Below are 23,645 nucleotides of genomic sequence, written 5' to 3' on the forward strand. Positions count from 1 at the left end.
ATTTACAAAATGTAAATGACTACCAAATCAAATAATCACGGTGCTCTCAACCAAAGACACAAAGGCAGGAGTAAACAGTTAAAGCTAAATGTGACTGCAAAGAAGAATAGACACTGTTGTAGTCAGGATTTGCAAGGAAAACAATTTAATACAGAACACATAATTTACAGAATTATTTTATAATAGCCAACACAAAAATGTACAGGAAATCTGTCCACACACAAATGGCCTAAAGAATCCAACTGAGGAACTAGATCCCATAACAATGTCCTGCATGAGTCCAAATGAAGACCAAGAGCCTCTGACAATGTCTTTTGTAAATCTATTTCACAAATCTACTCTGGGAAGGCCAAAAGGTCAGCAGTGGAAGCTAGAAAGTCTGTGCCAGTGAGATAAAGGTTGCTAGTAGGCTGAGGGATCAGAACTAGAGCTAGGAATTGATGCTCAAAGGACCAGAGCTCCCCTGCAGAGTACCACAGGCATCTTCAGTGACAAGATCTCAAACTTCTCCAATGATGAGAACAGCTGAGTTCACATCAGGAACCAAGCATGATAAGCTTCTCCAGGAGACTGAACAGCATACCATCTTCCCCCTGCAGAGCCAGGAAGTGATGCTTGAAGTAAGGACCAGAGCTCCCCCAAAGTGAACTACAGCAATTCTCAGCAACAACAAGGTCCTGAGGGCCTCTGATGATGAGAAAAAACCCATTTCATATCAGGAAAGAAGCTCAACAAGCTCCTCCAAGAGAATCTACAGCAACAGGAGAACCAACAACACTACTCCCTCACAGGTCTCTTTTTCATGTTGTTGGTGACTGTTGTAGTCAGGGGTTGTGATGAAAATAATTAGATCAGGACACAACATTTATATTATTTTATGATGGTCACCCAGAGTTAAACACAGGAAATGCAGGAAATCTGTCTACAAAACTAAAGACACAGAATATTCAGCCAAGTGCCTGGATCCCACAGAAATGTCCTGCAGCAGTCCTGATGCAGACCTAGAGTCTATAACAATGCCTCCCACAAGTCCAACTGGTGGTCTAGAGCCCATGAGAAGGAGTCACACCAGTCTATTTTATGAAACCATGCTGGGAAGACCCAAAGGTCAAGTGGAAGCTAGAAAGACTATGTCAGTGGGGTGAATGAAGGAGCTGTGCTGGTAGGTTGAGGGTTTTACACTGGAGCCCAGATGTCACACTCAAAATTAAAACCAGGGCTACCCTGAGAAGTACCACAGCCATCCTCAGTGACACCGAGGTCCTGAGCTCCTCTGACAAAAAGAACAGTTGAGTACATGCCAGAAAGCCAGCGTGACAAGGTTCTCCTGGAGTTTAAATGGCACATGTCTTCCCCTCCAGAGCCAAGAAGTGACACTCGATGTAAGCAAAGCTCCCCCAAAGTAAACTACAGCCACTCTCACCAGCCATGTCCAGAGCTTCTCAGATGACAATGGTCGAACTCACACTGGGGAAGCTAGTCACGATGAGCTCCTCCAGGAGAACCAAAGGCTTGAAACAGCAACACTTAGAGAAACCCACGGTGCCTACCTCTTCTTCTCTATGTCTCTATTTATGCTGGCAATTTTCCTTAGGTGGAACATCTATGTCAGCACCATGCTCATACAACATTGGGATACTGGGGATAGAGCATACTTAGATTTACCAGTTATCAAAATTATTTAACTTCTTGCTAGACAATTCCTTCCATCTCAATTGAAGTTAAGAAATTAGGCTAACACTTACATAAATCCCTTGGGTAGGCTATGACAATACAGCTGAAGAGAGAGGCAAAAAGAAATTAAGGTGTCAATCAAAAGAGAGATGGGAAATTATAGAGACAGGAAAACATTTCTGATAGAAACTGTTATGATTAGCTAATTAAGATAAAAGAGGAATGTTTCCATAAATTAAGCATGGCTGCAACCCCCAAAGATGGTGGGATAGAGCAATGAGAAACAATGAGTAGCTTTGGAAGTAAAAATTTCAGTATTATAAAGTAAAATATTCCAACCAGTCAATGTGAGGAACTTTGGATAACAAGTTGAAAAATAATTTATAAAAATACACATATACCAAGAACAGAACTGTCATAAGTAGATGGCTTCCTGAGTTACTCTGAACACTGTAGCCATCTCCTAATACAAACACCAAACACTTCCAGTTCTCTGAACTCTCAATTCTGCCATCCTCCAAATACTACTAAAGTCTGTTGGCCCCTTCAGACAATTATATAATAATTTAAAAACAAGGGGAAGTATGTGGTTTAGAATTCTGTAGGCTGTGAAATTGAAGAGGAATATATCAGCAGATTCGGTGTCCGCTGAGGGTTTGTTCTTTGCTTTAAAGAGGGCACCTTGCTGCTGTGTCGTCACATTCAGAAGAGGGCAGGGAGCTCACTTGGGCCTCTTTTATAAGGGCAAGAATTCCCTCCATGAAGAGCTCTCATGACATCATCATCTCCCAAATACCAGCACCCTCGTGTTAGGTAATTGGTATTAGGTAATAATTGGTGAGTTTTGGAGGAATGCTAACATTTATACCACAATGTCTCCCTTACAAAGTTACCATTCTGCTGCCTTTTTTGGTCATTATATAAATACATAAGTTTGTCCACTTAACTTTATTTAATTACATATATACATTTTTAATGTTTGCTCATTTGCAATTATGGTGTTTTTAACTGTATGTATGCCTACAATATTTAACAGTACTTTATTCCTTGCAAAATTTTTCATTTCAGTGTATTGTTACACTACACAAAATAGAACAGAATCTTTTTTCTATTCTAATCAGGGCAAATAGTTTGCTTTTATGACTGCTGGCAGGCTAGCACAATAAATGCCATTAATATTCTTATAACTTGGAGAAGTAAGCATTCATATAAAATTCTGTTAAATGCGTACCTAGAAATAGGATTCCTGAATCATAAATTATGTGTGTATACATTATTAATCAATAATGCTAGTGTTTCAAAGGGTTTGTATTAATTTGGCATATGCTCTTTCTCAGTCGTGTAGGCAAGAATTTCTTTTATTCTACTCATCACCAGTAGTTGCTATTGTGTGTGCTTGAAGTTTTAGCGATTCTGCTTAGGTTATAGTGATAATGTAGTTTTAATTTCTGTCTCTTTAATTATTGATGAAGTTGAGAATCTTTAAAGTGTTCATTGACTTTCTGGATAGTTTTATGAAATACTTGTCTTGCCCACTTTTCTATTTGACTATCAGTCCTTTCCTGGCTTTGCTATACATGGTGTAGAAACTGACACTGAAAGACAAGGAAATATTTAATTTCTAATAGTCATCAAAGAGGAAAATAAATATGACTAAGCCCTATAATAAATTTAAGACACTGAAGTTAAGGAAAATGAAACAGGGTCAGTTCAGAGAACTAAATCACAAGAGGAGGTTGGCATGTGGCAAAAGATACCAGTTTGAAGACAATTTCATGTTTTGTATTTTAAGCCATATATGTTATTTTATTATGTTGACTAACCCATCTCTTTGGATCTCTGCTATGCTCTCATGTTTCTGTAGTTTCATATTCTGTAAAAATTTCCTTTTATTTCTGTCTCCCGTTGTCCTTTGCTTTACTGTCTCCAGGGATTTTTACTTATTCTCCTTCACACACATGTACTCACACGCACGCACACACATTGCGTGTGCACATGCTCACTAAGCCATCAGTGTTGTGTGAAAGCTCCAGGCCACTCCTATAGCAGGAAAATGTCTGTTGTGCTCATCTGTGTATTGCATTTGGATGTCCTGTATGCACCTCGGGATCAGAATGCTCCAGAATGGCTTGTCTCCCCCCTAGATGTCTGTTTTGTTTCAGGTCACCACCCTGCTGGACCTTTAGACTCATCACAGGTTTCCTATTTTTGATCTTTCATCCAAGTATTTTGTAATTCTACCCCATTACTGGCAGCTTTTTGCAATATATTTCCAAATCACAGATGAAGATTGTAAGCCATATAAACAGAATCTCAGTTAAGATCAGACAAAAAGCAAGGACTTCTGTTTTCTAATCAGAGAAGACTTTAGAATGAGGGCTGCTGAGCTGCATGGAGAAACTCAGTTAAGTGCTGGGGGCTGATCAGGCACCTGTAGGTGGAAATGATGTAGACTACAGCAATACTAAAGGTGCAAGGGGACCGGGAGGAGGAGCTTGCTTCTGATGAACAGGCTTGACAATGTTCATAGCTGACTCAGTTTTGTTAATCAGCAAGAAGCATAGGGGGATGGGGTCGTGCGTCATTCGTAAAACAGGTGAAAGAGATTTTGAAAAATAAGGAGCAGGTTAAACTTTAAAAGGGGGAAATGTTAAAGGAGGAACAAGCCCTTCTCTATACTTGGCTGCCTGCACTAGTTAATAGCGTACTAGCGGTCCGTACATTGTCCCCAGCAGATTTATCGTGCCCTGGCAGCACTATTATGAGCTCTCCTCACACAGACAGGAAACACGCAGGTTTCCAGTACTTTTCTGTTCCTGAGGCTGAGTCAACACAGGCCTCTGGACTGCGGGGCCAGGGTCAGACCTTTCCCCGCCACCACCCAGCCTGGTCCCCAAGAGTTAACTACCCCTCTGGAGACCAGTTCTCTTAACAGTTTCCTCAGATTCTTCACATTACAGTTCTAAGCTAGTTGTCCAGGATCCAGATACCACATTTCTATTTAAGGCAGAAAGAAGGAAAAAGGGAGAAGCTGCAATGCGGCTTCATCTGTCCTTTTCATAAGAAGTGCTAAATCTTCCCAGGGGAGAAAAAAAAAAAACCTAGCCTAGCAGATCCCTGCACATGAGTCATTGCTTTCTGAAACAGTAGCTAAAAAAAGCAGGAATAAAGAAAGAGTTCACATGCAGATCCACATAGTAGAAAAAACTAGGAAAGAAGAATTGGAAATAGGTTTGGTTTTGTTAACTAGTAGCATGTCTCAATTATGCCCCCCACCACTGCCACCAGGGCCAACACAGGATCCCTTGGTTTCTGACCTACTATATTCCTTCTCCTCTCTCTTATCTCTGTGCAATTTCTCTTTCTTTCTTTCTTTTTTTTATTCCTTCCTTTTTCTTTCTTTCTTTCTTTCTTTCTTTCTTTCTTTCTTTCTTTTTCTTTCTCTCCTTTTCTCACATCATTTCTCAAAACATTTGAAAACAGTTCATAAGAAATTGATGAGGCAATAATGTGATACAATGAATTATAAAGAGGAATACAGAGGCTATCTATGTCTCATATTTAAATAAATGGATGTTTCTGAAAATTATAACTTGTCAGGTAGAATTGTGATAAGAAATACATAATAGATGATAAAAAATTGCAGTTGAAAACTCTTGGTGTATTAGTTGCATTAGTACATTATTAAATATAGTTTTTATTTTATTGATTGCTGGATAGTTTGATTGAATCCACATCTTCACATCCACTTACATCGTCAGCCTTGGTAAATTGCTGAGTTGCCCAGGCTGGGCTGATATTGCTGGCCTCTGTCACAGCATCTCAGAGTGACCATCCCAGAGATACTCAGCTGTACCTTGCTAATTCTCTTTTTCTTGTTCACGTAAAAGCCAGGGTTCAGCTTTCTGTCCATGCAGTGGTTCTGGTTCCTGATATCTCAGGGTTGTGCTCATTGAATTTCATATCCTAGAACTCTTGTCTGGCTTCAGCCAGAGGAATTATTTGGTAAAGGGGTATGGAAAGGTACAATTACATTGTAAATGACAGCCTTAAAAAATGGTAAAATTTACGTCGTTTAGATTCCATTGACTAACAGTCTGGGGTTTACTATGGGAAATGAAGTGTTCAAGCACAGATGCTAACTGTACTCCACCTGGACTCCTTCCATGTAGCATTTTCATGAATGCAGCCTTTATTAATTATACAGTATAGTATATTTTGTGTACTATATATTAAAATATTAATTATTCCTCTATATTATTCATACATAATTAATAGAAATTAAAGTAGGTGTCTTCATATAGTACATGTTCTATGAAATTATGTATTACAAAATTATGTTTTGGTTTAATTGGACTTAAGTGACTTAGTTTGTCTTCTTAATAAATGAGGAAGATAGTAATCGTTTATCACATGTTCTAACAACAGTTAAGGGACGTACTATTTTAAAATACTTAGCTCTTAGCATATTGTAAGTACTCAATGCTTGCAATTTTTAACATATTAAAAATTTAAATTGGAATAGCCAATCTTTCTAGAAAAATAATAAACAAATGAGTATTTTAGATTGAAAGTAAAATATCAAGATTTTAACCAAAGATTTTAACTAAAGATAGAATAACCATAATACTTTGATCAAGACTCAAAAGACTAGGCTAAATTTTGTAAAATGCTAGGGCATGGACTAATAAAAATGTTACTAATACAATCCTTAAAGATCTCAGTGTAAACTGCTCATGTTCTCTTCCTCTCTTCATTTCCCCATAAAATGCCATAGACTACAATGAAATATATTATCTGGAAGACAATAAGTGGTAAATAAATGTTTGTCAAATAAATGAATAATTTCTCATTCCTTTCACAAATTTTAGTATATATATATATATATATATATATATATATATATACTTATAAGTATAGAGTAATTTAAGACAAAAACAGAAATATGAATAAAGACATACTTTGTAAAACAACAAAATTGCTTATGTAAATAAGAAGAATGTAAGCAACATCAACATATGAATCATCAACTGAAGTGAGTTTGTGAACAATATAGGAATCTAAACAGCCACATTGGTAAATTTGGAATTTAATTAGCTGAGCTCAACAACCACTTACATAGACCCCTGTTTTTAAGTCTCACCAAGTGGCCCTGACCTGGATAGTTATAGAGTTTTTAAAACAGAGAACCACAAAAAGACATTCTGTTGGAAACAATTTAGCTAGAATCGTACATTACTTTTTGGTTGACACATGTATCCTACTTTTTTTGTTGAGCAGGTTAATTTTTTTTGTGGGTACAGCTCATTTTGATTTTTTTTCATTGGACTTTTGCCCTGAGTAATTTTTTATTTTGGGGGAGTCAAATACAGGGCACTACTTAAATACAGGGCTCAAGATAGCATCAAGTTATTCCAAGCTACAACAATCACCACTTTAAATGATTCATTTAACTTTGGAGAAAACCTAAATTTTTCTAGAAATATTTTTGAGATTCTTCTAGGAAACAAGTAGATGATTTATAAAGGTTTTGACAAAAAACTTGGCTGTGATAGTCCTAGTCATAAAAATTAGAAGTCATCTCTCATGAATTCCAATAGTTCATGATTATCAGTAATGCTTGGGATATTAGGATTTCCACAGTGAATTAACAAGGAAAAAATATTAGCACATTTTTGTAAAATTTCCATATTGGCTGGCATGATGTTTTAAATTTCCATGCATAAAATTAACCTGTTTCCTAAATATAATACAAGCATATTTAATATTGAGCCATCTATACTAGAAATTGTAAAGATTAAGTTCTTTTTTATTGACATCACTTTACTATTACTGGAGAGAATCTTGTTATTCAAGCATACAAAGAATATAATTTCCGTTTTGTCTAGTCAACTGATACATATTTGGATCTTTCATTATCAGAAAATATTTGAGCCGTAAATCATTGTAGTGGAGTTCTAAATGGGAATATCTAGTTAGTTTGGTGTATCAAAGTGACCTTCTTAGAGAAGGGAAATCATGAGTCAGTTTTAGAAACATGCCATTGACCAAGTAAAATCCAATCTGAGGGACTGGTTGCATGGTGGGGCCTTTTAGATACTTAAATGTTTTGATAGGATTGCAGGGGAATAAATATTTCTGTATATACCTTAGTTCACAGACACTTTTGTTCACAGACAGTTCATTTCACAAACAGAAGAGTTTGGCAAAATTTTGTTTCCATTTCAAACTTTGCATCAGGTGATGAACACATCTTCCCCAGAATCATGGAATGAATGAAGTTTGTGAAGCAAGGTACCACTGTAAATTGATTGCAAAATATCAGAAGAAGGCAAAAAAAAAAAAAATGAGTTCATTAGTGAGTCAAATTCCAGGTAAAGAAAGGCCCATGAAACCATATTTGGATCTTCTCAAAAATAGGACATTTAAGATGATTTATTTTTTAAAATAGAAAGATATTCTTGCCCAGAGAATAAGAATAGATTGGAGAGGTAAGTGGGTAAAAAGAAGACAATTGCATTATTTTGGTAAGTTTGTAAAGCTCTTTGATGACACAGTTCAAATAAAAGAGACTCTATTAGATAAGATTCTCTAAAGCAAGAGAATCATAGAAAATGTATATGTAATTATGGTTTAGGATTTAGCAAGTGGCTTGTAGGAGCAGAGCTGGGAGAGTATACAAAACCACCTGTGCAATTAGGGGCTAGAGAATCTGGCAGTTTCTTAGCCAAAAAGATGCAAGCCACAGGATCAGGGATGCAGAACCATCATAAGGTTAAAGGCTTGGAATATCATGGCAGAGTCACTGGTGTCAGACTGTGTCGGAAGGGTAAACTGAAGAACCAGAAACCAACATGCAACATAATGGTAATAATGGACAGACCTACTGAGGAATACCAGAGGGTTTCAACATGGGGCCACTTCCTCTTTTTTTGCCCTTTTTATGCCAACAAGGCTACAGACCTACTAGTTGATGCCAGTCATATCCAGGGTGGGTTTTCCTCTGTCAGTGTATTGTCTCCATGTCAGTCATCTACGGGCACTCCAATAACTGTGCTTTACTCATCTGCTAGGTGTTTCAAGCTGACATATTATTAATGGTCAGGAGCTAGCAGACAATATATCCATTTTATTGTATATATTTTGATCTCTCAGGAGATCTTATTTACCTCTATTCCCTCAGTGAAAATAAAGATTAAGGTTGTATATGCATCAGAAATCAAGTGTCTGTGGTTATCTCCTATAGTTTAACCTAGATTTGGTTTTATCCACAGTGTCCAAGAACAGATGAGTTGAAATTATGTGAGGTATGCTTATGGAGGTGTGCATGGGAGGGTGTGCATGTGTAGGAATGTATCCACATTTTTGAGACATCTTCTCAATAGAAAAATAAAAGTTGTATTTCAGTTACATGTGAACTTATTGATCAAAGAACTTGTAGCTACACTTTGAAGAAGGGGAAAGCAAGAAGCTTTAGGTGGAATGGTCCTTTAATATACTGAACTGTATTGTTTGGAAATATTGGAGGATTGTTCTGTTAGCTCTATAGTAAAATGTCTAGAGTCTGGGATCCATCCATGTGCAAGCCTACAATCAGTAAATCCAAAATATTAATGAGAAACAGTGCCAAAAAATATAAAACTTTTGAGTTGTTCCTAAGAAGTCTTCACTAGATGTTTTGTTTAACTTAATGTTTGATTAAATGGACCATCTGAGCATGAGTGATTAATTCCCAATGGCAGAGGAGCCTGGACTCCAGATATTGTTTTAGGATTACAGATCTGAGTAAACAAGCTTCTTGGTTGTCAATCAGGACATGTGATTTTGCAACCAGTTTCTTAAAACCCGTAAGGAATAACTGTTTCTCCTGATCGATCCTCACTCATTGCTGTAACAGCTAACTCTAGGATCTCCCAAATGAGATATTACACATAGACATTTTTGTTGATGATGTACATTTTAAAAAATAATAGTTGTCTAAAGTCTAGGGTATTTTCTCTGATATTTTATTTTCATTCTTCCTGACTAACCAAAGAAGTCTGATATTGTTAAGCTGAAAAGTGAAAATTTTCCAGCATTAAATGTCTGCCTCTATTCTAATGTAACCCCATTCTAAACTGACCTCACCAAGAATGGAAAGAGAATGCTGTATCTTGTGGCAGCCAAAGTTGAGCACCAAAAACCTCTCTATCAGAAAAAAAAAATCCTTGTTAAATACAAGAGGTTTCTCCCATGTTATTCTTAATAAGTAAATTATTTTATCAGAGACCTTACTTATGGAAGAAGAGTTATGCATATAAATGTCAAAATTTAGGTGAGTTGAAAAATATTCACTTTTATTGAAGATATTGTATACTAAAGAGAAAAGATAACAATCATATTGTCATAAGACACTGGCTTAAGGAGACAAATTCAAGGGAGAAGTCTTTAAAAATTATCCTGTAGACATACAATGTTATCAAAGTTAAATTGTAATTGATTATTTTTAAAAATTAAGAAATTGAGCATTGAGATTGACACAATAATCACTAGAAAAATATGGAACCAGGTGATCTGTCATCTAAGTTGAAGTTGTTTTCAGATATAATTAACATTATTTAATAGTGATGGGTAAGTAGGTACTTGAAAGACACTTTATAAAAAGACAGCTAGATACAATGATAAGCAAAGGTGAAAAGTCACTCTGCACCTGAAGAGTCAGCTATGTTTGGTGGGAAGCACATGAAGAGATCAGCATGTGTCACACTTCAGTTTCTTGTACCACATTTTTCCCACATGATGACAAAGCACATTTTCACTCTTCATGAAATGTAGTCAAAATCACTTTATGATTTGTGTGTGTGTGTGTGTGTGTGTGTGTGTGTGTGTGTGTGTGTGTGATAATTATAAGGCAGTGCAAAACATGGCCAGTGATATAGTTCCCATCATGTTATACAAGTACAACAGGAAGATATATTTAACTTGACACTGCAAGAAAATTCTAATGACAAAGAGCAAGGATTTCATATTCCTGTCTCTACAAGAGTCAGTCAAGTAATATAAGTGTTGGGGCTGCATTTCACTTTACTCTTTGCTGTAAGAATACAGCAGCATACAACACAGGCAAGACTCAGCTCCACTGCCTTATAATTATCACTGTGCCTGTTTACCTCTCCAGGTTAGTAGGTTTATGTCAGCAGATGCTAACAGATTGAATGGATCCTGCACACTCTATAGACTCTCAAAAGTTTTTTTTAACATCCTGAGCTATCTTTAAACATGTACCTGGTAGGCCAGACAATGGAGAACGTGGGTATCTCAGCAAAAGTGTTTGTCAGGTTGGTCACATCAATCCCAGAATTGCATTAAAAGGGGAAACTATTTAAGTGTAATCAGAAATTTCTGCAGAATCTGTCATAATGGATAATTATTATAAAATCAGATTTTTTTCAAATAAATTTTGAGTTCTTTTTTAAATCCTGTTTCTATTCTTTGACACACTTAGCACATTCAGATTTCTCCATTAAGTCATTAAACATTAAATGAAGTCAATTAAGCGTGAATAATTACCTTTAACTACTTTTCCTATCTTGCATTGCTGAAATAAATCAAACAATTTCATATGAGGTTCATGCTAGCCAAAGACTCTGGGAGAGAACAGTACTAATGTATTTGTTTAATTTTCCTCCTTTTATAGCTGCTTCTGAGAAAAATAAGCATTGTTTGTCCCAGTTTTAAAAAAGGAGCAGAAATTTGCTGTTTAAAATATATGCTTTACTACACCATAAGAGGTTTTCACTAACAAATTACTCAATGCTTTAGAATTTCGAGATTCTTTGTTTTTTTTTTTTTTTTTCCTGTCTGTCAAATCCTATATTCTTACTCTCTATGTGGCTATTAGCCCTATCTATTTTCTTTCAAATTGACACATTCAATTTTATTAGGAAAACGGACCTCTCCTCCCCTTCTCTTATTCATTATTTCTGGATTTGCCAGTGTCAGCTCCTCTGTGTTTGCTCTTTATTTTATTGGTTCTGAGGTTTGAACTTATGACTTCATGTATGCTATGTAAACATTCTGCTGCTGAACTATATTTTCAACCCAAAAATCTACTTTTAAAATCAAGCCCTTAATAATAACAAGATTCTGAAATAATGAGTTGTATAAATAGTAATAATACTCTGATATTAATGACTTTCTAGGCTTCAGGCATTTGAGATGCAGTACATTACATCCAATTTTCACAAAAATTCTAATAGATGAAATAAGTTTTAGTGTGACTTAGTTGAGAACTGAGTCTGGAATAGCATAAGCATTGGCCACGCCAGCTTAACCAGTCATAGTGCGACAGAACTGGAGTCTACTTGTAGTTCATACTGAGGCTCTCTTTCATGCTGTCTATTTGTGTGTGTGTGTGTGTGTGTGTGTGTGTGTGTGTGTGTGTGTGTGCGCCAGGGATCAAACTCACGACTGTGTACTTGCAAGGTAGGCACTTATGCCGCCTAGCTAAATCCCCAGCTATGCAGACTTTTTAACATGTAACCTAATCATGCAATGGTGAAGAGGTTTTAGCATTTACAAAAAAAAAAATTTTTTTTTAAAAATATGTCTTCCTTTCTTGTCATTTCTTGAGAATTTAAGATCTCTGTTCCCGTAGCTGATGTAATATTCTCTTTTGAAAATATTGAAAATGCATAATTCTTTTAACTCCTGGATTTCAAGGATAGGAGATAGAAGTCTTTTCAAATACTGTTCTGGTCAGTACCATCACTCAGCTGAGCCCTTTCTCACCACCACTAGCCCACTCCTCCCAACCATTCTCCTCTGGAAAAGCCCAAGAAACTGACCCTCACCACTACTGCTGAGGGGTCTCTCAGCCACTTGCTCCATGGGCATTCACTCCTAGCAATTATGACCCCAATATCACCCCCATGATCATCTCTTCTGTAAAATCTGAGGTACTTTATGGGAATATCTTTCCATTTCATGGAGACTGCAAGTCCTGTGTCATGACAAACAATTGTAGGTTCAGCTCCTAGAGAGGCTGAGGTAGAGGAATCTCAAGTTTGAGGCCATCCAGGGCAATTTAGAGAGAAACTACCTCAAAATAGATGATAGATGATTAATGGATAGATAGATAGGCAAATACACAGACACACAGGACTGGCGATATAGTTATGGCTGAAGATTTGGTTGCCTGCAAAGAGGAAAAGTGGAAAAGATCTTATAAGTCTCCACATGGCTTGGAAAGAAATCATGACTGTACAGAATTCCAGAAGACAATCTGAATAATTCAGTGGTAAATAAGGTACAAGAACTCTCAAAAAACTTCACGTTTTCATTGGAATATTAACCTCTTACTTTTAAATGAAATTATGAGTTTAAAAAGAGAGCAAGTAAAAATTAAGAAAAACTACCACCAGACCTGAGTTTAAATAGTTCAAAATCAAATGAGAGATAAGGCATACAAACAGACAATTAATTTAGTCTGTGATAAATGATTGACAATGGAAAAGACGGATCCATTATGGAAAAAATACCCCATCAAAACACTGCAAAAATTGTGTTTCAATTCATTTACCCTTTGAAGCTGGCCCAGAAAAAAAATATAATGTGGACTGGTTCCTGGAGAGCATTCAGACAGTTCAGGATCCAGAGTCTCATGCACTTTAGAAACTGTTACTTCTCTTTAGCAAATATCATTGTGATTAGGGGACATAACCTTGGTGTAGATGCTCTTATTTCTTTTTCCTCCATAGAATAACTAGGTAAAATTTTGCTCATCATATTAGTTTTCCTTTTTTGTTGTTGTTACTATGTGGTATTCAATTTTAATGTAAAACTTTAAAGCTGATTTGGTGGTTAGTTTCCTGGATAAAATATTCTGTGGATTTCTTTTTCTATAATATATATGCTGTTTCTCTCTCTCTCTCTCTCTCTCTCTCTCTCTCTCTCTCTCTCTCTCTCCTCTTTTTTCTTTCTTTCTTCCATCTTTCCTTCCTTCCTTCTTTTTATCTCACTCTCTGCCTCTTTCTGTCTGTCTGTCTGTCTGCGCCCTCCCTCTCTCCCTCCCTCCTCCACTTTTTATTTTTTATTTTTGACTCTTATTACCTATAAAGGTCTTGGAACTAATACAACTTTCAGCATTACTAGAGCTCTGTTGTACAGAAAATTCATGCTCTGATTCTGATGGTCACATTACTTGGTTTCTAAAATGTTTCCCTGAAATTCCACATGGAAAATTGTGTCCTGTACCTTTTCATTTGTGTGTTTGTCCTCATTTTTTTTTGGCTTTAATAATGGAGTATTGATACTGTTATTGCTGTAAATAAATGAAAGCTTAACATACTACACTAAAAAATAGCTGGTAACTATATTCCTTTTTCCAAACTGTGGCAGGAAATTTTAAATTTTTTCTTCTTCTCCATTCTCTGCTTTCTGGGACTGTATGGAATCTGATTATAACTTGAAAAACCTTAAAATCAGAGTTAAATAACTAATCTACTAGTATTAATTGACCTCTCATCTATACCATCTATATAGAGTTAAGCATCACACCAACACAAACACATGCCCACACACATTTCTAACTCCCAATAATGTTTCTTTTTAAACTTTAAAAAAAAAATTTCCCATAACACATTTTTTTCTTAAGGTAATAGTGTTCAAATTTTTAGCATTATAGTTCATGTATTGTTTCATGCTACTTCTGTATGAGGCATTGAGTATGTATGGCACCTAGCAGTGGGCATTGAGTCTGGCATTTGCGAGAGCTGTAATCATCTCTGTAGATACCTTCAGGATTAGAGGGGTACGACCATGAGTGGGTATTTGGGTGGCCTAGGAATAGAGCTATGCTTTTTATTTTTCAACAATCCCATGACCCTACCAATGGTTACCCACTAAATATCAATTCTAAGTATATATATAAATATTTATATTACATAAAATACATTTTTCACATCAAATTTGTCACTATAATGATCTTTATAATTCAGAGGACTATTTTTAGATGAAGAAACAAAATAACACTAGAAAGTCATTGTTATAGAATTAATAAAATTATCAAAATGATAATACTTTTTAAAAACTCTAGGTATTCCACTTCAGATTTCTCTTTAATAAACATGCAAAAATGAATCAAAATTGGGAGAGCTTAGGTTTGTTAGAAATTTCAATGAGTCCTGTGTCATTCTACTCCAGATTAGATAACTCAGTGCTATGTTAGCATTGTTGGCAAAAATGAAACGCATATCATATTCTTTACTTAACTGACCTGCATTTTGAAAATTTGGATAACTTCTACTTAGCTCAAGATCCTCCATTTTTTAAAAAAATGGCATATCAGAATAATTAGCTTATACAGTATGATTGCATAAGAGACAAAGGACTTCAGATAACGTTCTTTTAAAATTTAATTTTGAGTTAAAAGAATACTGTTGAGAATTGTATGAGTTTATTTGTTCATTTATTTATTTAAGAATGCTGTGGGTTCATATTGTATGAAAGTAGAAGACAATATGATTGGAAAATATTGTAAAGGAAATATTCAAATGGAGCTATTTTATGAGAAAAGGGAGAAAGCTGATAAAAGAAAATTGAATTAGCCAAGTGTCCTAGCCAATTTTCTGTTGGTATAACTTAGCACTGTAGACTAAGTAGCTTATAGGGCTTAGAGGCTTATTTTAGGTTGTGATTCTGAAGGCTGAGAGATCATGAGCTTGCCGCTGGCATCCTTTCTTCTGCACTGGAACATAGTGCAGAGCATCACCTGACAAGGCCATGTAACTGTGTCATTTCTGGGGTCTCTTCCTTACCTGTTAAATCCATTAGTGTCATTGTGAGGGCTCAGAAACACATCATCTGTTGAGGTCTGTGCCTAGATCCCTAATCCCCCAAACAAGGGCATGGTAAAGGCCCAAAGGAATGAGACAGGAGGCATGAACTTTAGGGCTCCAGGAGGACTAAAATCCTGGGCAGAGTTCACAGCTCTGCTAGCTGGCCAGCTGATTGACACTAAGCAGCCCGTATTTATTCACAGCAAGCAAGGAGTTGATTGGACAATGGGGTAAACCTCAACAGGATCTTGGGAGGGATTCAAGGACCCCTCAGAACAACAGATGATGCTAATTAAGGGAAACTATACAGAAAGTCTCCAGGTGGCCTCAGCTATGGCCTATCTTGTCCCCTGAAGTGTCTCTTTGTTCTTAATTCAGCCATTCCTGGGCCACACCACAGCCCTGCACATGTATTCAGCTTCAACCACTCAGTCATCTTATCCTAGTTACTGTACAAAGGCTTTAATCAGAATGGAATTAAATAAGAATCTGAGCATTCAGTTCCCAACATGTGGACTTTTGGGGGCACATTCAAACCACAGGGCCAGTAAAACAAGGAAAGAAACACTATCCTGAAGAAAGAGAAAAAAGTTTATGCAAGTAGAGGAAAGGAGATCTGAGGCCTACAAGAGGGAGAGGGAGAAGAAGCCAGGTCCACAAGGGTTATGTATGAGCCATACCAAGGATTATGAGTTAAATACTGAATGGAATGATTTTCCCACCAAGGGGAAGAGTCTGATATTCAAATGTGTGCTTTACAAAATTTACCGGAGAAAAGCAGGCTGAAAGTATTCAGATTGGTTAAGCAATAAAGACAACAGTTTGGGAACTGATAAGATAGTGAAGTCTTGTGTTAGTTGAACACTGCTAATTTCCTCTGTGGTCCTGTCAGTGAGTAGGAAGTGAGCATCTGTGGTAATTTGGAACAAATCTGTGTCAAAAACTATTGGGATTTTTATGAAAATGTATTAAAGTAGACAGAGAAGTGTAGTTTCTCTTTTTTCCTATTCACATGATGTCACCCAGTCATATAGGTAATGAAAATACCTAGCAGGAATGTTATAGAGATACTTTCTTTTTTAAGATGCTGCCATCTAGTGACACTTTAGGTATGTCATATCCTGGAAGTTTAAAGTTTGTATCTCCCAGCCTTTTCCCCATTTGAATAATTGATGTTTTCTGAGGCCCGTATGGAAAGAACTGTTAATGCATCAAAACGAATTGTAGGAGCCACAAGTAATGTTTTGATGTGAAGCCACTGCTGTGTCACAGAGATTTTAATAATAGGATTCAGGAGTTGAAGTCTTGTGGTTTCTTCAAAGTGTCCTTCTTTATAAATAATTGATAGCAAAATAAAAGTAAGTCTTTTCTGTTCCTTGAGTTTTCAAAGACGAATTGTATGAAAAGCACCATGAGAAGATGGATCTGAAAACTCACATTTTCATTTCATCTTTCTAACTAGAAATGTTCAAGGAGAGAAAAAGAATTTCAAATTCAGAATAACTCCAATTTTTTTCCCCAAACGGAATACCCATATTGTAAGTGTACCTTAAAATATAAACTAACAAATGTGTCTACATGACTCTTCAACCTAAACGTTCTTCTGTAAACCCAGGTCTTCATCTAAATCTTAATAGAGATAAACATAACTTACAAAAAGAAATAACCTTATTCACGTGACATGTATTGCTCAACTTTTGGTAAAAACAAAGTCCAAATTCGCCTTTCTGCTTCTGAAAGAACAACAAAATCATTTATGTAATTTTGATATAGCTTTTTTGTGTGAAATACTAGATTAAATATTATAATGAGTATAATTTTTAATTAGTTAAAATTTCAAAATATTGTTTCCTCTATGAAAACTAAGGTTATAAAGGAGTCTGTATATCTTTTCTGTTATGAACTAAGTATTTTAGGCTTTGCAGAGCATATGTTCTGTGGTAACTACTCAGTTCTGCTGTTGTGATACAAAAACTACCAAGAGTGATATTTAAACAAATGTCGCTGGTACTGGTGGTGTCACAAAATAATTTTATTTGTACTAACAGGTCATAACTTGCATCTCTCTGCTCTAGAGAAAAAACATCAAACACTACTGCAGTTAACAGATGTATTCCTCAGATGTTATAGGGAATCTAAAATTTGAGATATAGTTATTATAAGGGCAGCTGGTAAACTGATAATAAATGAATCCAGAGGTAAAATATTTTGAAAAATTCTATCAGTCTTATTTAAGGACTTTTAAAATTCATTTTCATTAAAAAACTGTCTTCATTTAGAAGGAATTCTTGCATATTTTAGATAAAAGTTGAACGCTCTGAAATAGGGAGAGTCAAATAGTTTTGACCTTAAGGAATTAAATTATAAAGTTAATACTTGGGTATAGCTTGAGTATACGTATTCATCATTGCCGTTTCTTTTCTAAAGCAGAATAAATTCTTTTAGGAAGACACAAAATACACTTGAAACCATATGACAAGTAAATCACTCAGAATAGTGTCAGATCCTAAGCACTTGTCAGTACCTAAACTCAGTATATAGACAGAACAGTATACAACCAAAATTAACTTTAAAATGGTCTTCCACGACCTGGCCAGCAATTTTTGGTTTTTGACTCCTTGATAATAGCCATCCTTACTGGAGTAAAACAGAATCTCAGTGTTGCTTCAACTTGCATTTATCTAATGACCAAAGATATCGAATATTTTTTCATATACTTGCTGGCCATTGAAGAGGACATTAAACTAATATTGACAAAATGACCATTTTAGTAAAAATGATACACAGAATTAATGCAACTTCAAAGTACTGTCAGAATTTTTCACAGAACTATGAAAAATTCTAAATTTTGTATGAATCCAGAAGAGATCCAGAATACCCAAAACAATTATGAGCAATGAGAGCAAAGAAAGAGATATTACAATCTCAAACTTTAAGTGGTACTACAAAACTACAGTAATAAAATAGCATGGTAGTGGCAAAAAAAAAAAACAAACAAACAAACAAAAAAAAAAAACAAAAAAACCAGACATATTAACAAATGCACTATGGCTGAGGATTTAGTTCAGCAGTTTAAGCACCTGCCTTAGGAAATGTGCAGTCGTGAGTTTGATCACTGGTACAAAAAATGATTAATTAATTAATTAATTAATTACATTACATTACATTAAATAAAAAAGCACTAGAAAAAGAAATTGCAGAGATAACTTCAAGCATCCTTAAATATGTAATTTTTGACAAGGAAACCAACAATATATGTGGGAGAACAGATACCCTTTTTTAAAAACGGTGTTGGGAAGACTAGTTATACTTGTACAGAAGAATGAGTTTGGATCCATGTCTCTCACCCTGTACTAAAATAAAATAAAAATGGATCAAATACTTCCATGCAAAAATCAAAACACTAAATGTGATGGAAATAGAACAAAATCATTAAAACTCTTGAAAACATAGACTAAGCAAGGACTTATTGAACAGAACTCCAATTACACAACACAAAACCAAGAATCAACCAACATGAATTTCATGAAATTGAAGAGCATCTGCCCAGCAAACAACTCATAGAGTAAAGAGATAGTCTACAGAAAAAGGGAAAATATCTCTGACTACTCCCAGAAACGGAAATAATAACTAGAAAAACATAAAAAATTAACTAAATAATCATCCCTCAATGAACAATTTGAATGAGTAGCCACATCTCAGAAGGAGTAGCATTGTTTTATTTTTGGGAAATCTCATTAACATCTGACATGATAAAAGTCACATAGATTCTATCTATATCTCTGCCTTCATTATTTTGCTATTGGTAAAACATATGAAGAAACACTATTCATGCAGATACATAGTTGAAAAAGTCAGAATTGACTACAGTTGAAAAAGTCAGCAATATATAATTTAAAACGTCAGAATTTCAATAGTTTTTCCAGATTATTATGGATATGTTTGGGTATTACAACAGAATCTGCCAAGTGATAACTTCTTTGTAGTTACACTATGGAATTTAAAACTAAATTACTAAAATTTCTCTACATTATTAAGTTAAAATTCATTATTAGATTGTATAAATATTTCATCAATGTATGATATGTAATATCAAGCATTTATTTTTTTGGAAAATATTGTTCCATAGAATTATGTATATCTGCAAAATATTGACATATTTAAATATAATTTTTTATATTATTATAACTAACCTCACCAGCAATATCTTTTTAATGGAAAATACATTCACTGATAGACAAGGCTTCAAACTTTCCAAAATGTGTTTGTTTTACCAATTTTATTTTACCACTGGGAACAAAGGCTACAAGTGGATTTCTTTAAAGTGATACTTTGTATATTTTCAGAAGAATATCTGTCAAATACTCATATCTGAATTACATTTGTTTGTCAGGTTTTGTTAATATTCTCCATGAAAGTAAAGCTGTTAGTTCAGTTTGAAACTCAAGCATTTTAATTTAAGACTTTATTTTTTTAATCTCAGAATGTGGCCAAGTATATGATGTGCATTTCCCACTTTAAATATTAAGATAAAAGAAATAAAATGTATTTTTATTTACTAAGTTTTTAAAATCTTTTTTTTTTACAACCTTAAGAAGGAGTTTTGCATGTGCACACCCTCACCCCGAGTGAATGTCTCAGATGAAAGCAATAACCCCCAGTTATTTGGTGTCATCACTTTATTTCCTAAAAGATGCCAGCAAATTTACTGATCACTGATTTTGCATTTTCAGTGCAAATACCTATATAGTGAAGAATGGAAACAATGTTTCATTATTATAAATATTACTCCATTATTATAGCACAGCACTTTGGCAAAGAATTTCTCAAAGATATTTGTACCTACTACTTTTTTTTCTTCCTCTTCTTTTATAGAGAATAAAACCAAGCAAAAGGAAACAGAACTAAACCAATCAAAACAAAACAGTGTGACACAGGACTTCAAAACAATAGGAAACCAACAGTGGTTACCATAATTCCTTCTGCTGTCTTCAAACTAGCTGCAGATACCTTCACACATAGTAAAAACCAAACAAAACAGAACAGAATGGAACCAATAAAAACAAAGCAGTGAATGCAGTAAAGGACTTCAAAACAAGATAATAGTTAATCAAAAATGGCTACCATAACATATCTTGCTATTTTTGAAATAGCTGCCCATGCCATCTGATACAATAAAATCAAACAAAACAAAACAACAAATCCCAACCCAACAAAACAATGAAAATAATACAAGACTTAAAAACGAGACAATAGGGAATCAACAATGGATGCTACATAGCCTATTGCCATCCTCTCAAAGATGATCAGAATGCTGGCTTTAGACCTGCAGTCAGTGAAACACTAAACACTACTAGCATTCAATTATATTCCACCTTATTAGCTATCATTGTAGCCTGTGTTTCTCCAGATCAGCTGGTCACTTATGGCAGGGTGTGGGTGGGGGTTCTCTTCTTGTCTCTCAGCCTGTGTGCCATTGAGACTAGCATCTGGCACTTCCACCAGTGGCCCATGATTGGTGCTGATTTGCAGGGAAGGCTTGCTTCTTGGTGACTTCTTTTCTCTTCCCTCACAGTCCATGAATGGTGCTGACTCACGGGAAAAATTTGGCGGCTGTCCACACAGCAACTTGCGCATAGTGCCAGTTAACAGGGAGGGCTTGCTATACTTGCTACTTCTAATCATTAAGTGAATTCAAAATTTGTCATGTTGTTCCCTAGGGTTGTTTCGTTGGCTTTGATCTAGCACATGCAGTTGGAAATGTTGAGCTCCACTTACATGACTGGGGAGTTGATTTTGCCTGCTGGTGTTCTTACAAGGTAAAAATGTGCTAATGTATTTACATCCTTTTATTTCACATGAACATTAATTTGTAGAGAAAAATTGACTCTAGATTTGAGTTACTTTTCTCTATTTCATTTATTATTGTGTTTTGTGATTATAGTTAATAGTGAAGCTCTATGATACTATTACATGATAAATTATTTACAATATTTCTATTACATAGAGAACTTACTTAAATTTTAGGCTGCTATGAAAAAAATTAGAAGGTCCTGGAAAAAATGTTCCACACTTAGGACTTGGTTCATGTTGATTAAGATCACTACTTTTTTGATTGATAAGAAATTTCCACGTGTAACCACAATTCTTAGGAAATCAAATTAGTATTGGTGTTTGAAGATAATTTATTTACTAAAGAGAATGAAAATAAAAACAATTATAATTTATAGGTTTTAAGTATATGTTCAAAATTATTTCAATATTTTATGACAAATAATTTAAATGCATGAATTTTGAATTTAATTAGATCTCAGTGAAACTTCTACCTCTTAGACAGCATAAAATTTGAACAAAACAATTATAACTATGTCTTTTTCAGAATATTATACCATTTTCACTATTCTTCTTTAAGGGAAATGATTGGAGATTCTATTTAAATAATGACAAATCTTGATAGTTACATGTTTTGAACTGTTCAGTAGTTGTAGTTTTATTTTTTAAAAGTCAAACAATTATTTTATTTATACAATAATATAATAGTTGTATTATTTACACAATAAAATAATAAGTATACAATAAGTAAACTTACACAATTAAATTTATTTTTAATTCAGTACTTAAATTCAGGAGCAGGAGGTATTGCTGGTGCCTTTGTACATGAAAAACATGCCTATACAATTAAACCTGCGTGAGTACCAATTTCATATTTTTCTTTAGTGATGAACAAATTAATGTGCACCCACAATACGTTAAATTTACACAAGTTTCTTAAAATGCTATTTGATAGGAATTTGGGTTGAATTATAATTCCTTTACTACTCTATTAAAATTATTTGCTGTATAAGAATTTATTGCTTTTGAAGAGTTCAAGTGCTTAAACAGGAAATTCAATCAAAAATGGAGGAAGCTTCAATGCTAAAAATGAGTCACTTCAATCATGTGTAGCAAATGGTTTAATGTAAAAGACCACTTGATTTTTGTTCAAAAATTAGACTTTAAAAAATTTCAGATTCCTTACCTGATGGGTAAATCAAAGACAACCAGAGCTGTGCCTTATAGAGCCTTAAATGTGGCATGTTATTATTAAAATTACATCTATCCTTAAAGCTATAAATGTTACATGATTGCTTATAGGAAATATCTTCTGTCCTAAGACTTTATAATCCATGAAACCTGAAGAAGCTGAACACTGAAAAACAGACTGACTACATAAAAAGTAATACTTTTCTATTTTATATAACTCCTTTCCAGTTTTAAAGCATGTATAAATGCAAATGTAATACACCAACACATTTTTACATTTTTATTTTACTGGTGAACTCATCAGTGTTCTTTTTATTTTTATCTGGTGTGGAGAAAAAGAAGTAATATTCTAGAGAAAAGTCTTTTTATAAGTTGTATTGCAATGTGTATTATGAAGAGATCGTGTAGACTCCCAGCTGACCATATAATAACTTGATTAGATTTCTACATCCTCTCAGCCTCTGGCTGAGTGGTATAATCTTCACAGGATTTGAAGCTGAACTAATAATAGATCTTGGAGCACCTAACATCTTTGAAGTTCTGTACGTATGAATCCTAGGAATTTGTGATTTTTGTAGTTGATTTAAGCATGTCTAAATTTTCTTCAAGATTTTAAAATTAAAGGATAAATTTAACGTATGTACTTGGTCAGGCAGACATCTGCCTTGCATATACTGCACTCAGGACAATAGGTTTCTCTCCATGTCCCAGTTACTTTGAGAAAAATATAAAGCATGTATTGTTAGAATACTATGTACTATATGTTAAAAGTATTCTTTTAATTTTAAAACAAATACCTTTGATAGCAGCATTCTTCATTTATATAAGTTGCAATTGAGGATCTGATGTATTATGTCAACTCCAAGGGCTAGCTGGTGATATTGCTATGAAAAGGGAACATTTTGGAAATAAGTTCTAAACTCAGCTTGAGGTTATACTTGAATATTGCACTTGAGGTTTTTCTCAACTTAGATGAGGAGGAGAGGTGATACAATTGAAGTGTGCATGAACTTCATTTTGTGGAATACCAAAATATAGCTAATGTTTAAATATGTATTAAGAAAGGTCAACTGTGCAGACCATGTTCCTATTCTAGCATGGTTTCTTGCTGGTTTTCAATCTCAAGAATAA

General features: G+C 34.7%; 1 protein-coding gene across 2 annotated transcripts in view; it reads left to right on the forward strand.

Annotated features, from left to right (window-relative positions):
- Positions 1-23,645, forward strand: part of Kynu (kynureninase) — a 110,051-nt gene that overhangs the window by 40,039 nt on the left and 46,367 nt on the right. For both annotated transcript variants that reach the window (XM_063259029.1, XM_003478712.4), the window contains exons 9-10: positions 21,212-21,310; positions 22,106-22,179. In XM_063259029.1, coding sequence (XP_063115099.1) covers positions 21,212-21,310; positions 22,106-22,179 — 173 coding nt within the window. The remainder of the gene's footprint in view (positions 1-21,211; positions 21,311-22,105; positions 22,180-23,645) is intronic.

Source organism: Cavia porcellus, unplaced genomic scaffold, assembly GCF_034190915.1.
Source record: "Cavia porcellus strain 051 isolate PalLab524CR breed Dunkin Hartley unplaced genomic scaffold, mCavPor4.1 scaffold_12, whole genome shotgun sequence".
NCBI lineage: Eukaryota > Metazoa > Chordata > Mammalia > Rodentia > Caviidae > Cavia > Cavia porcellus.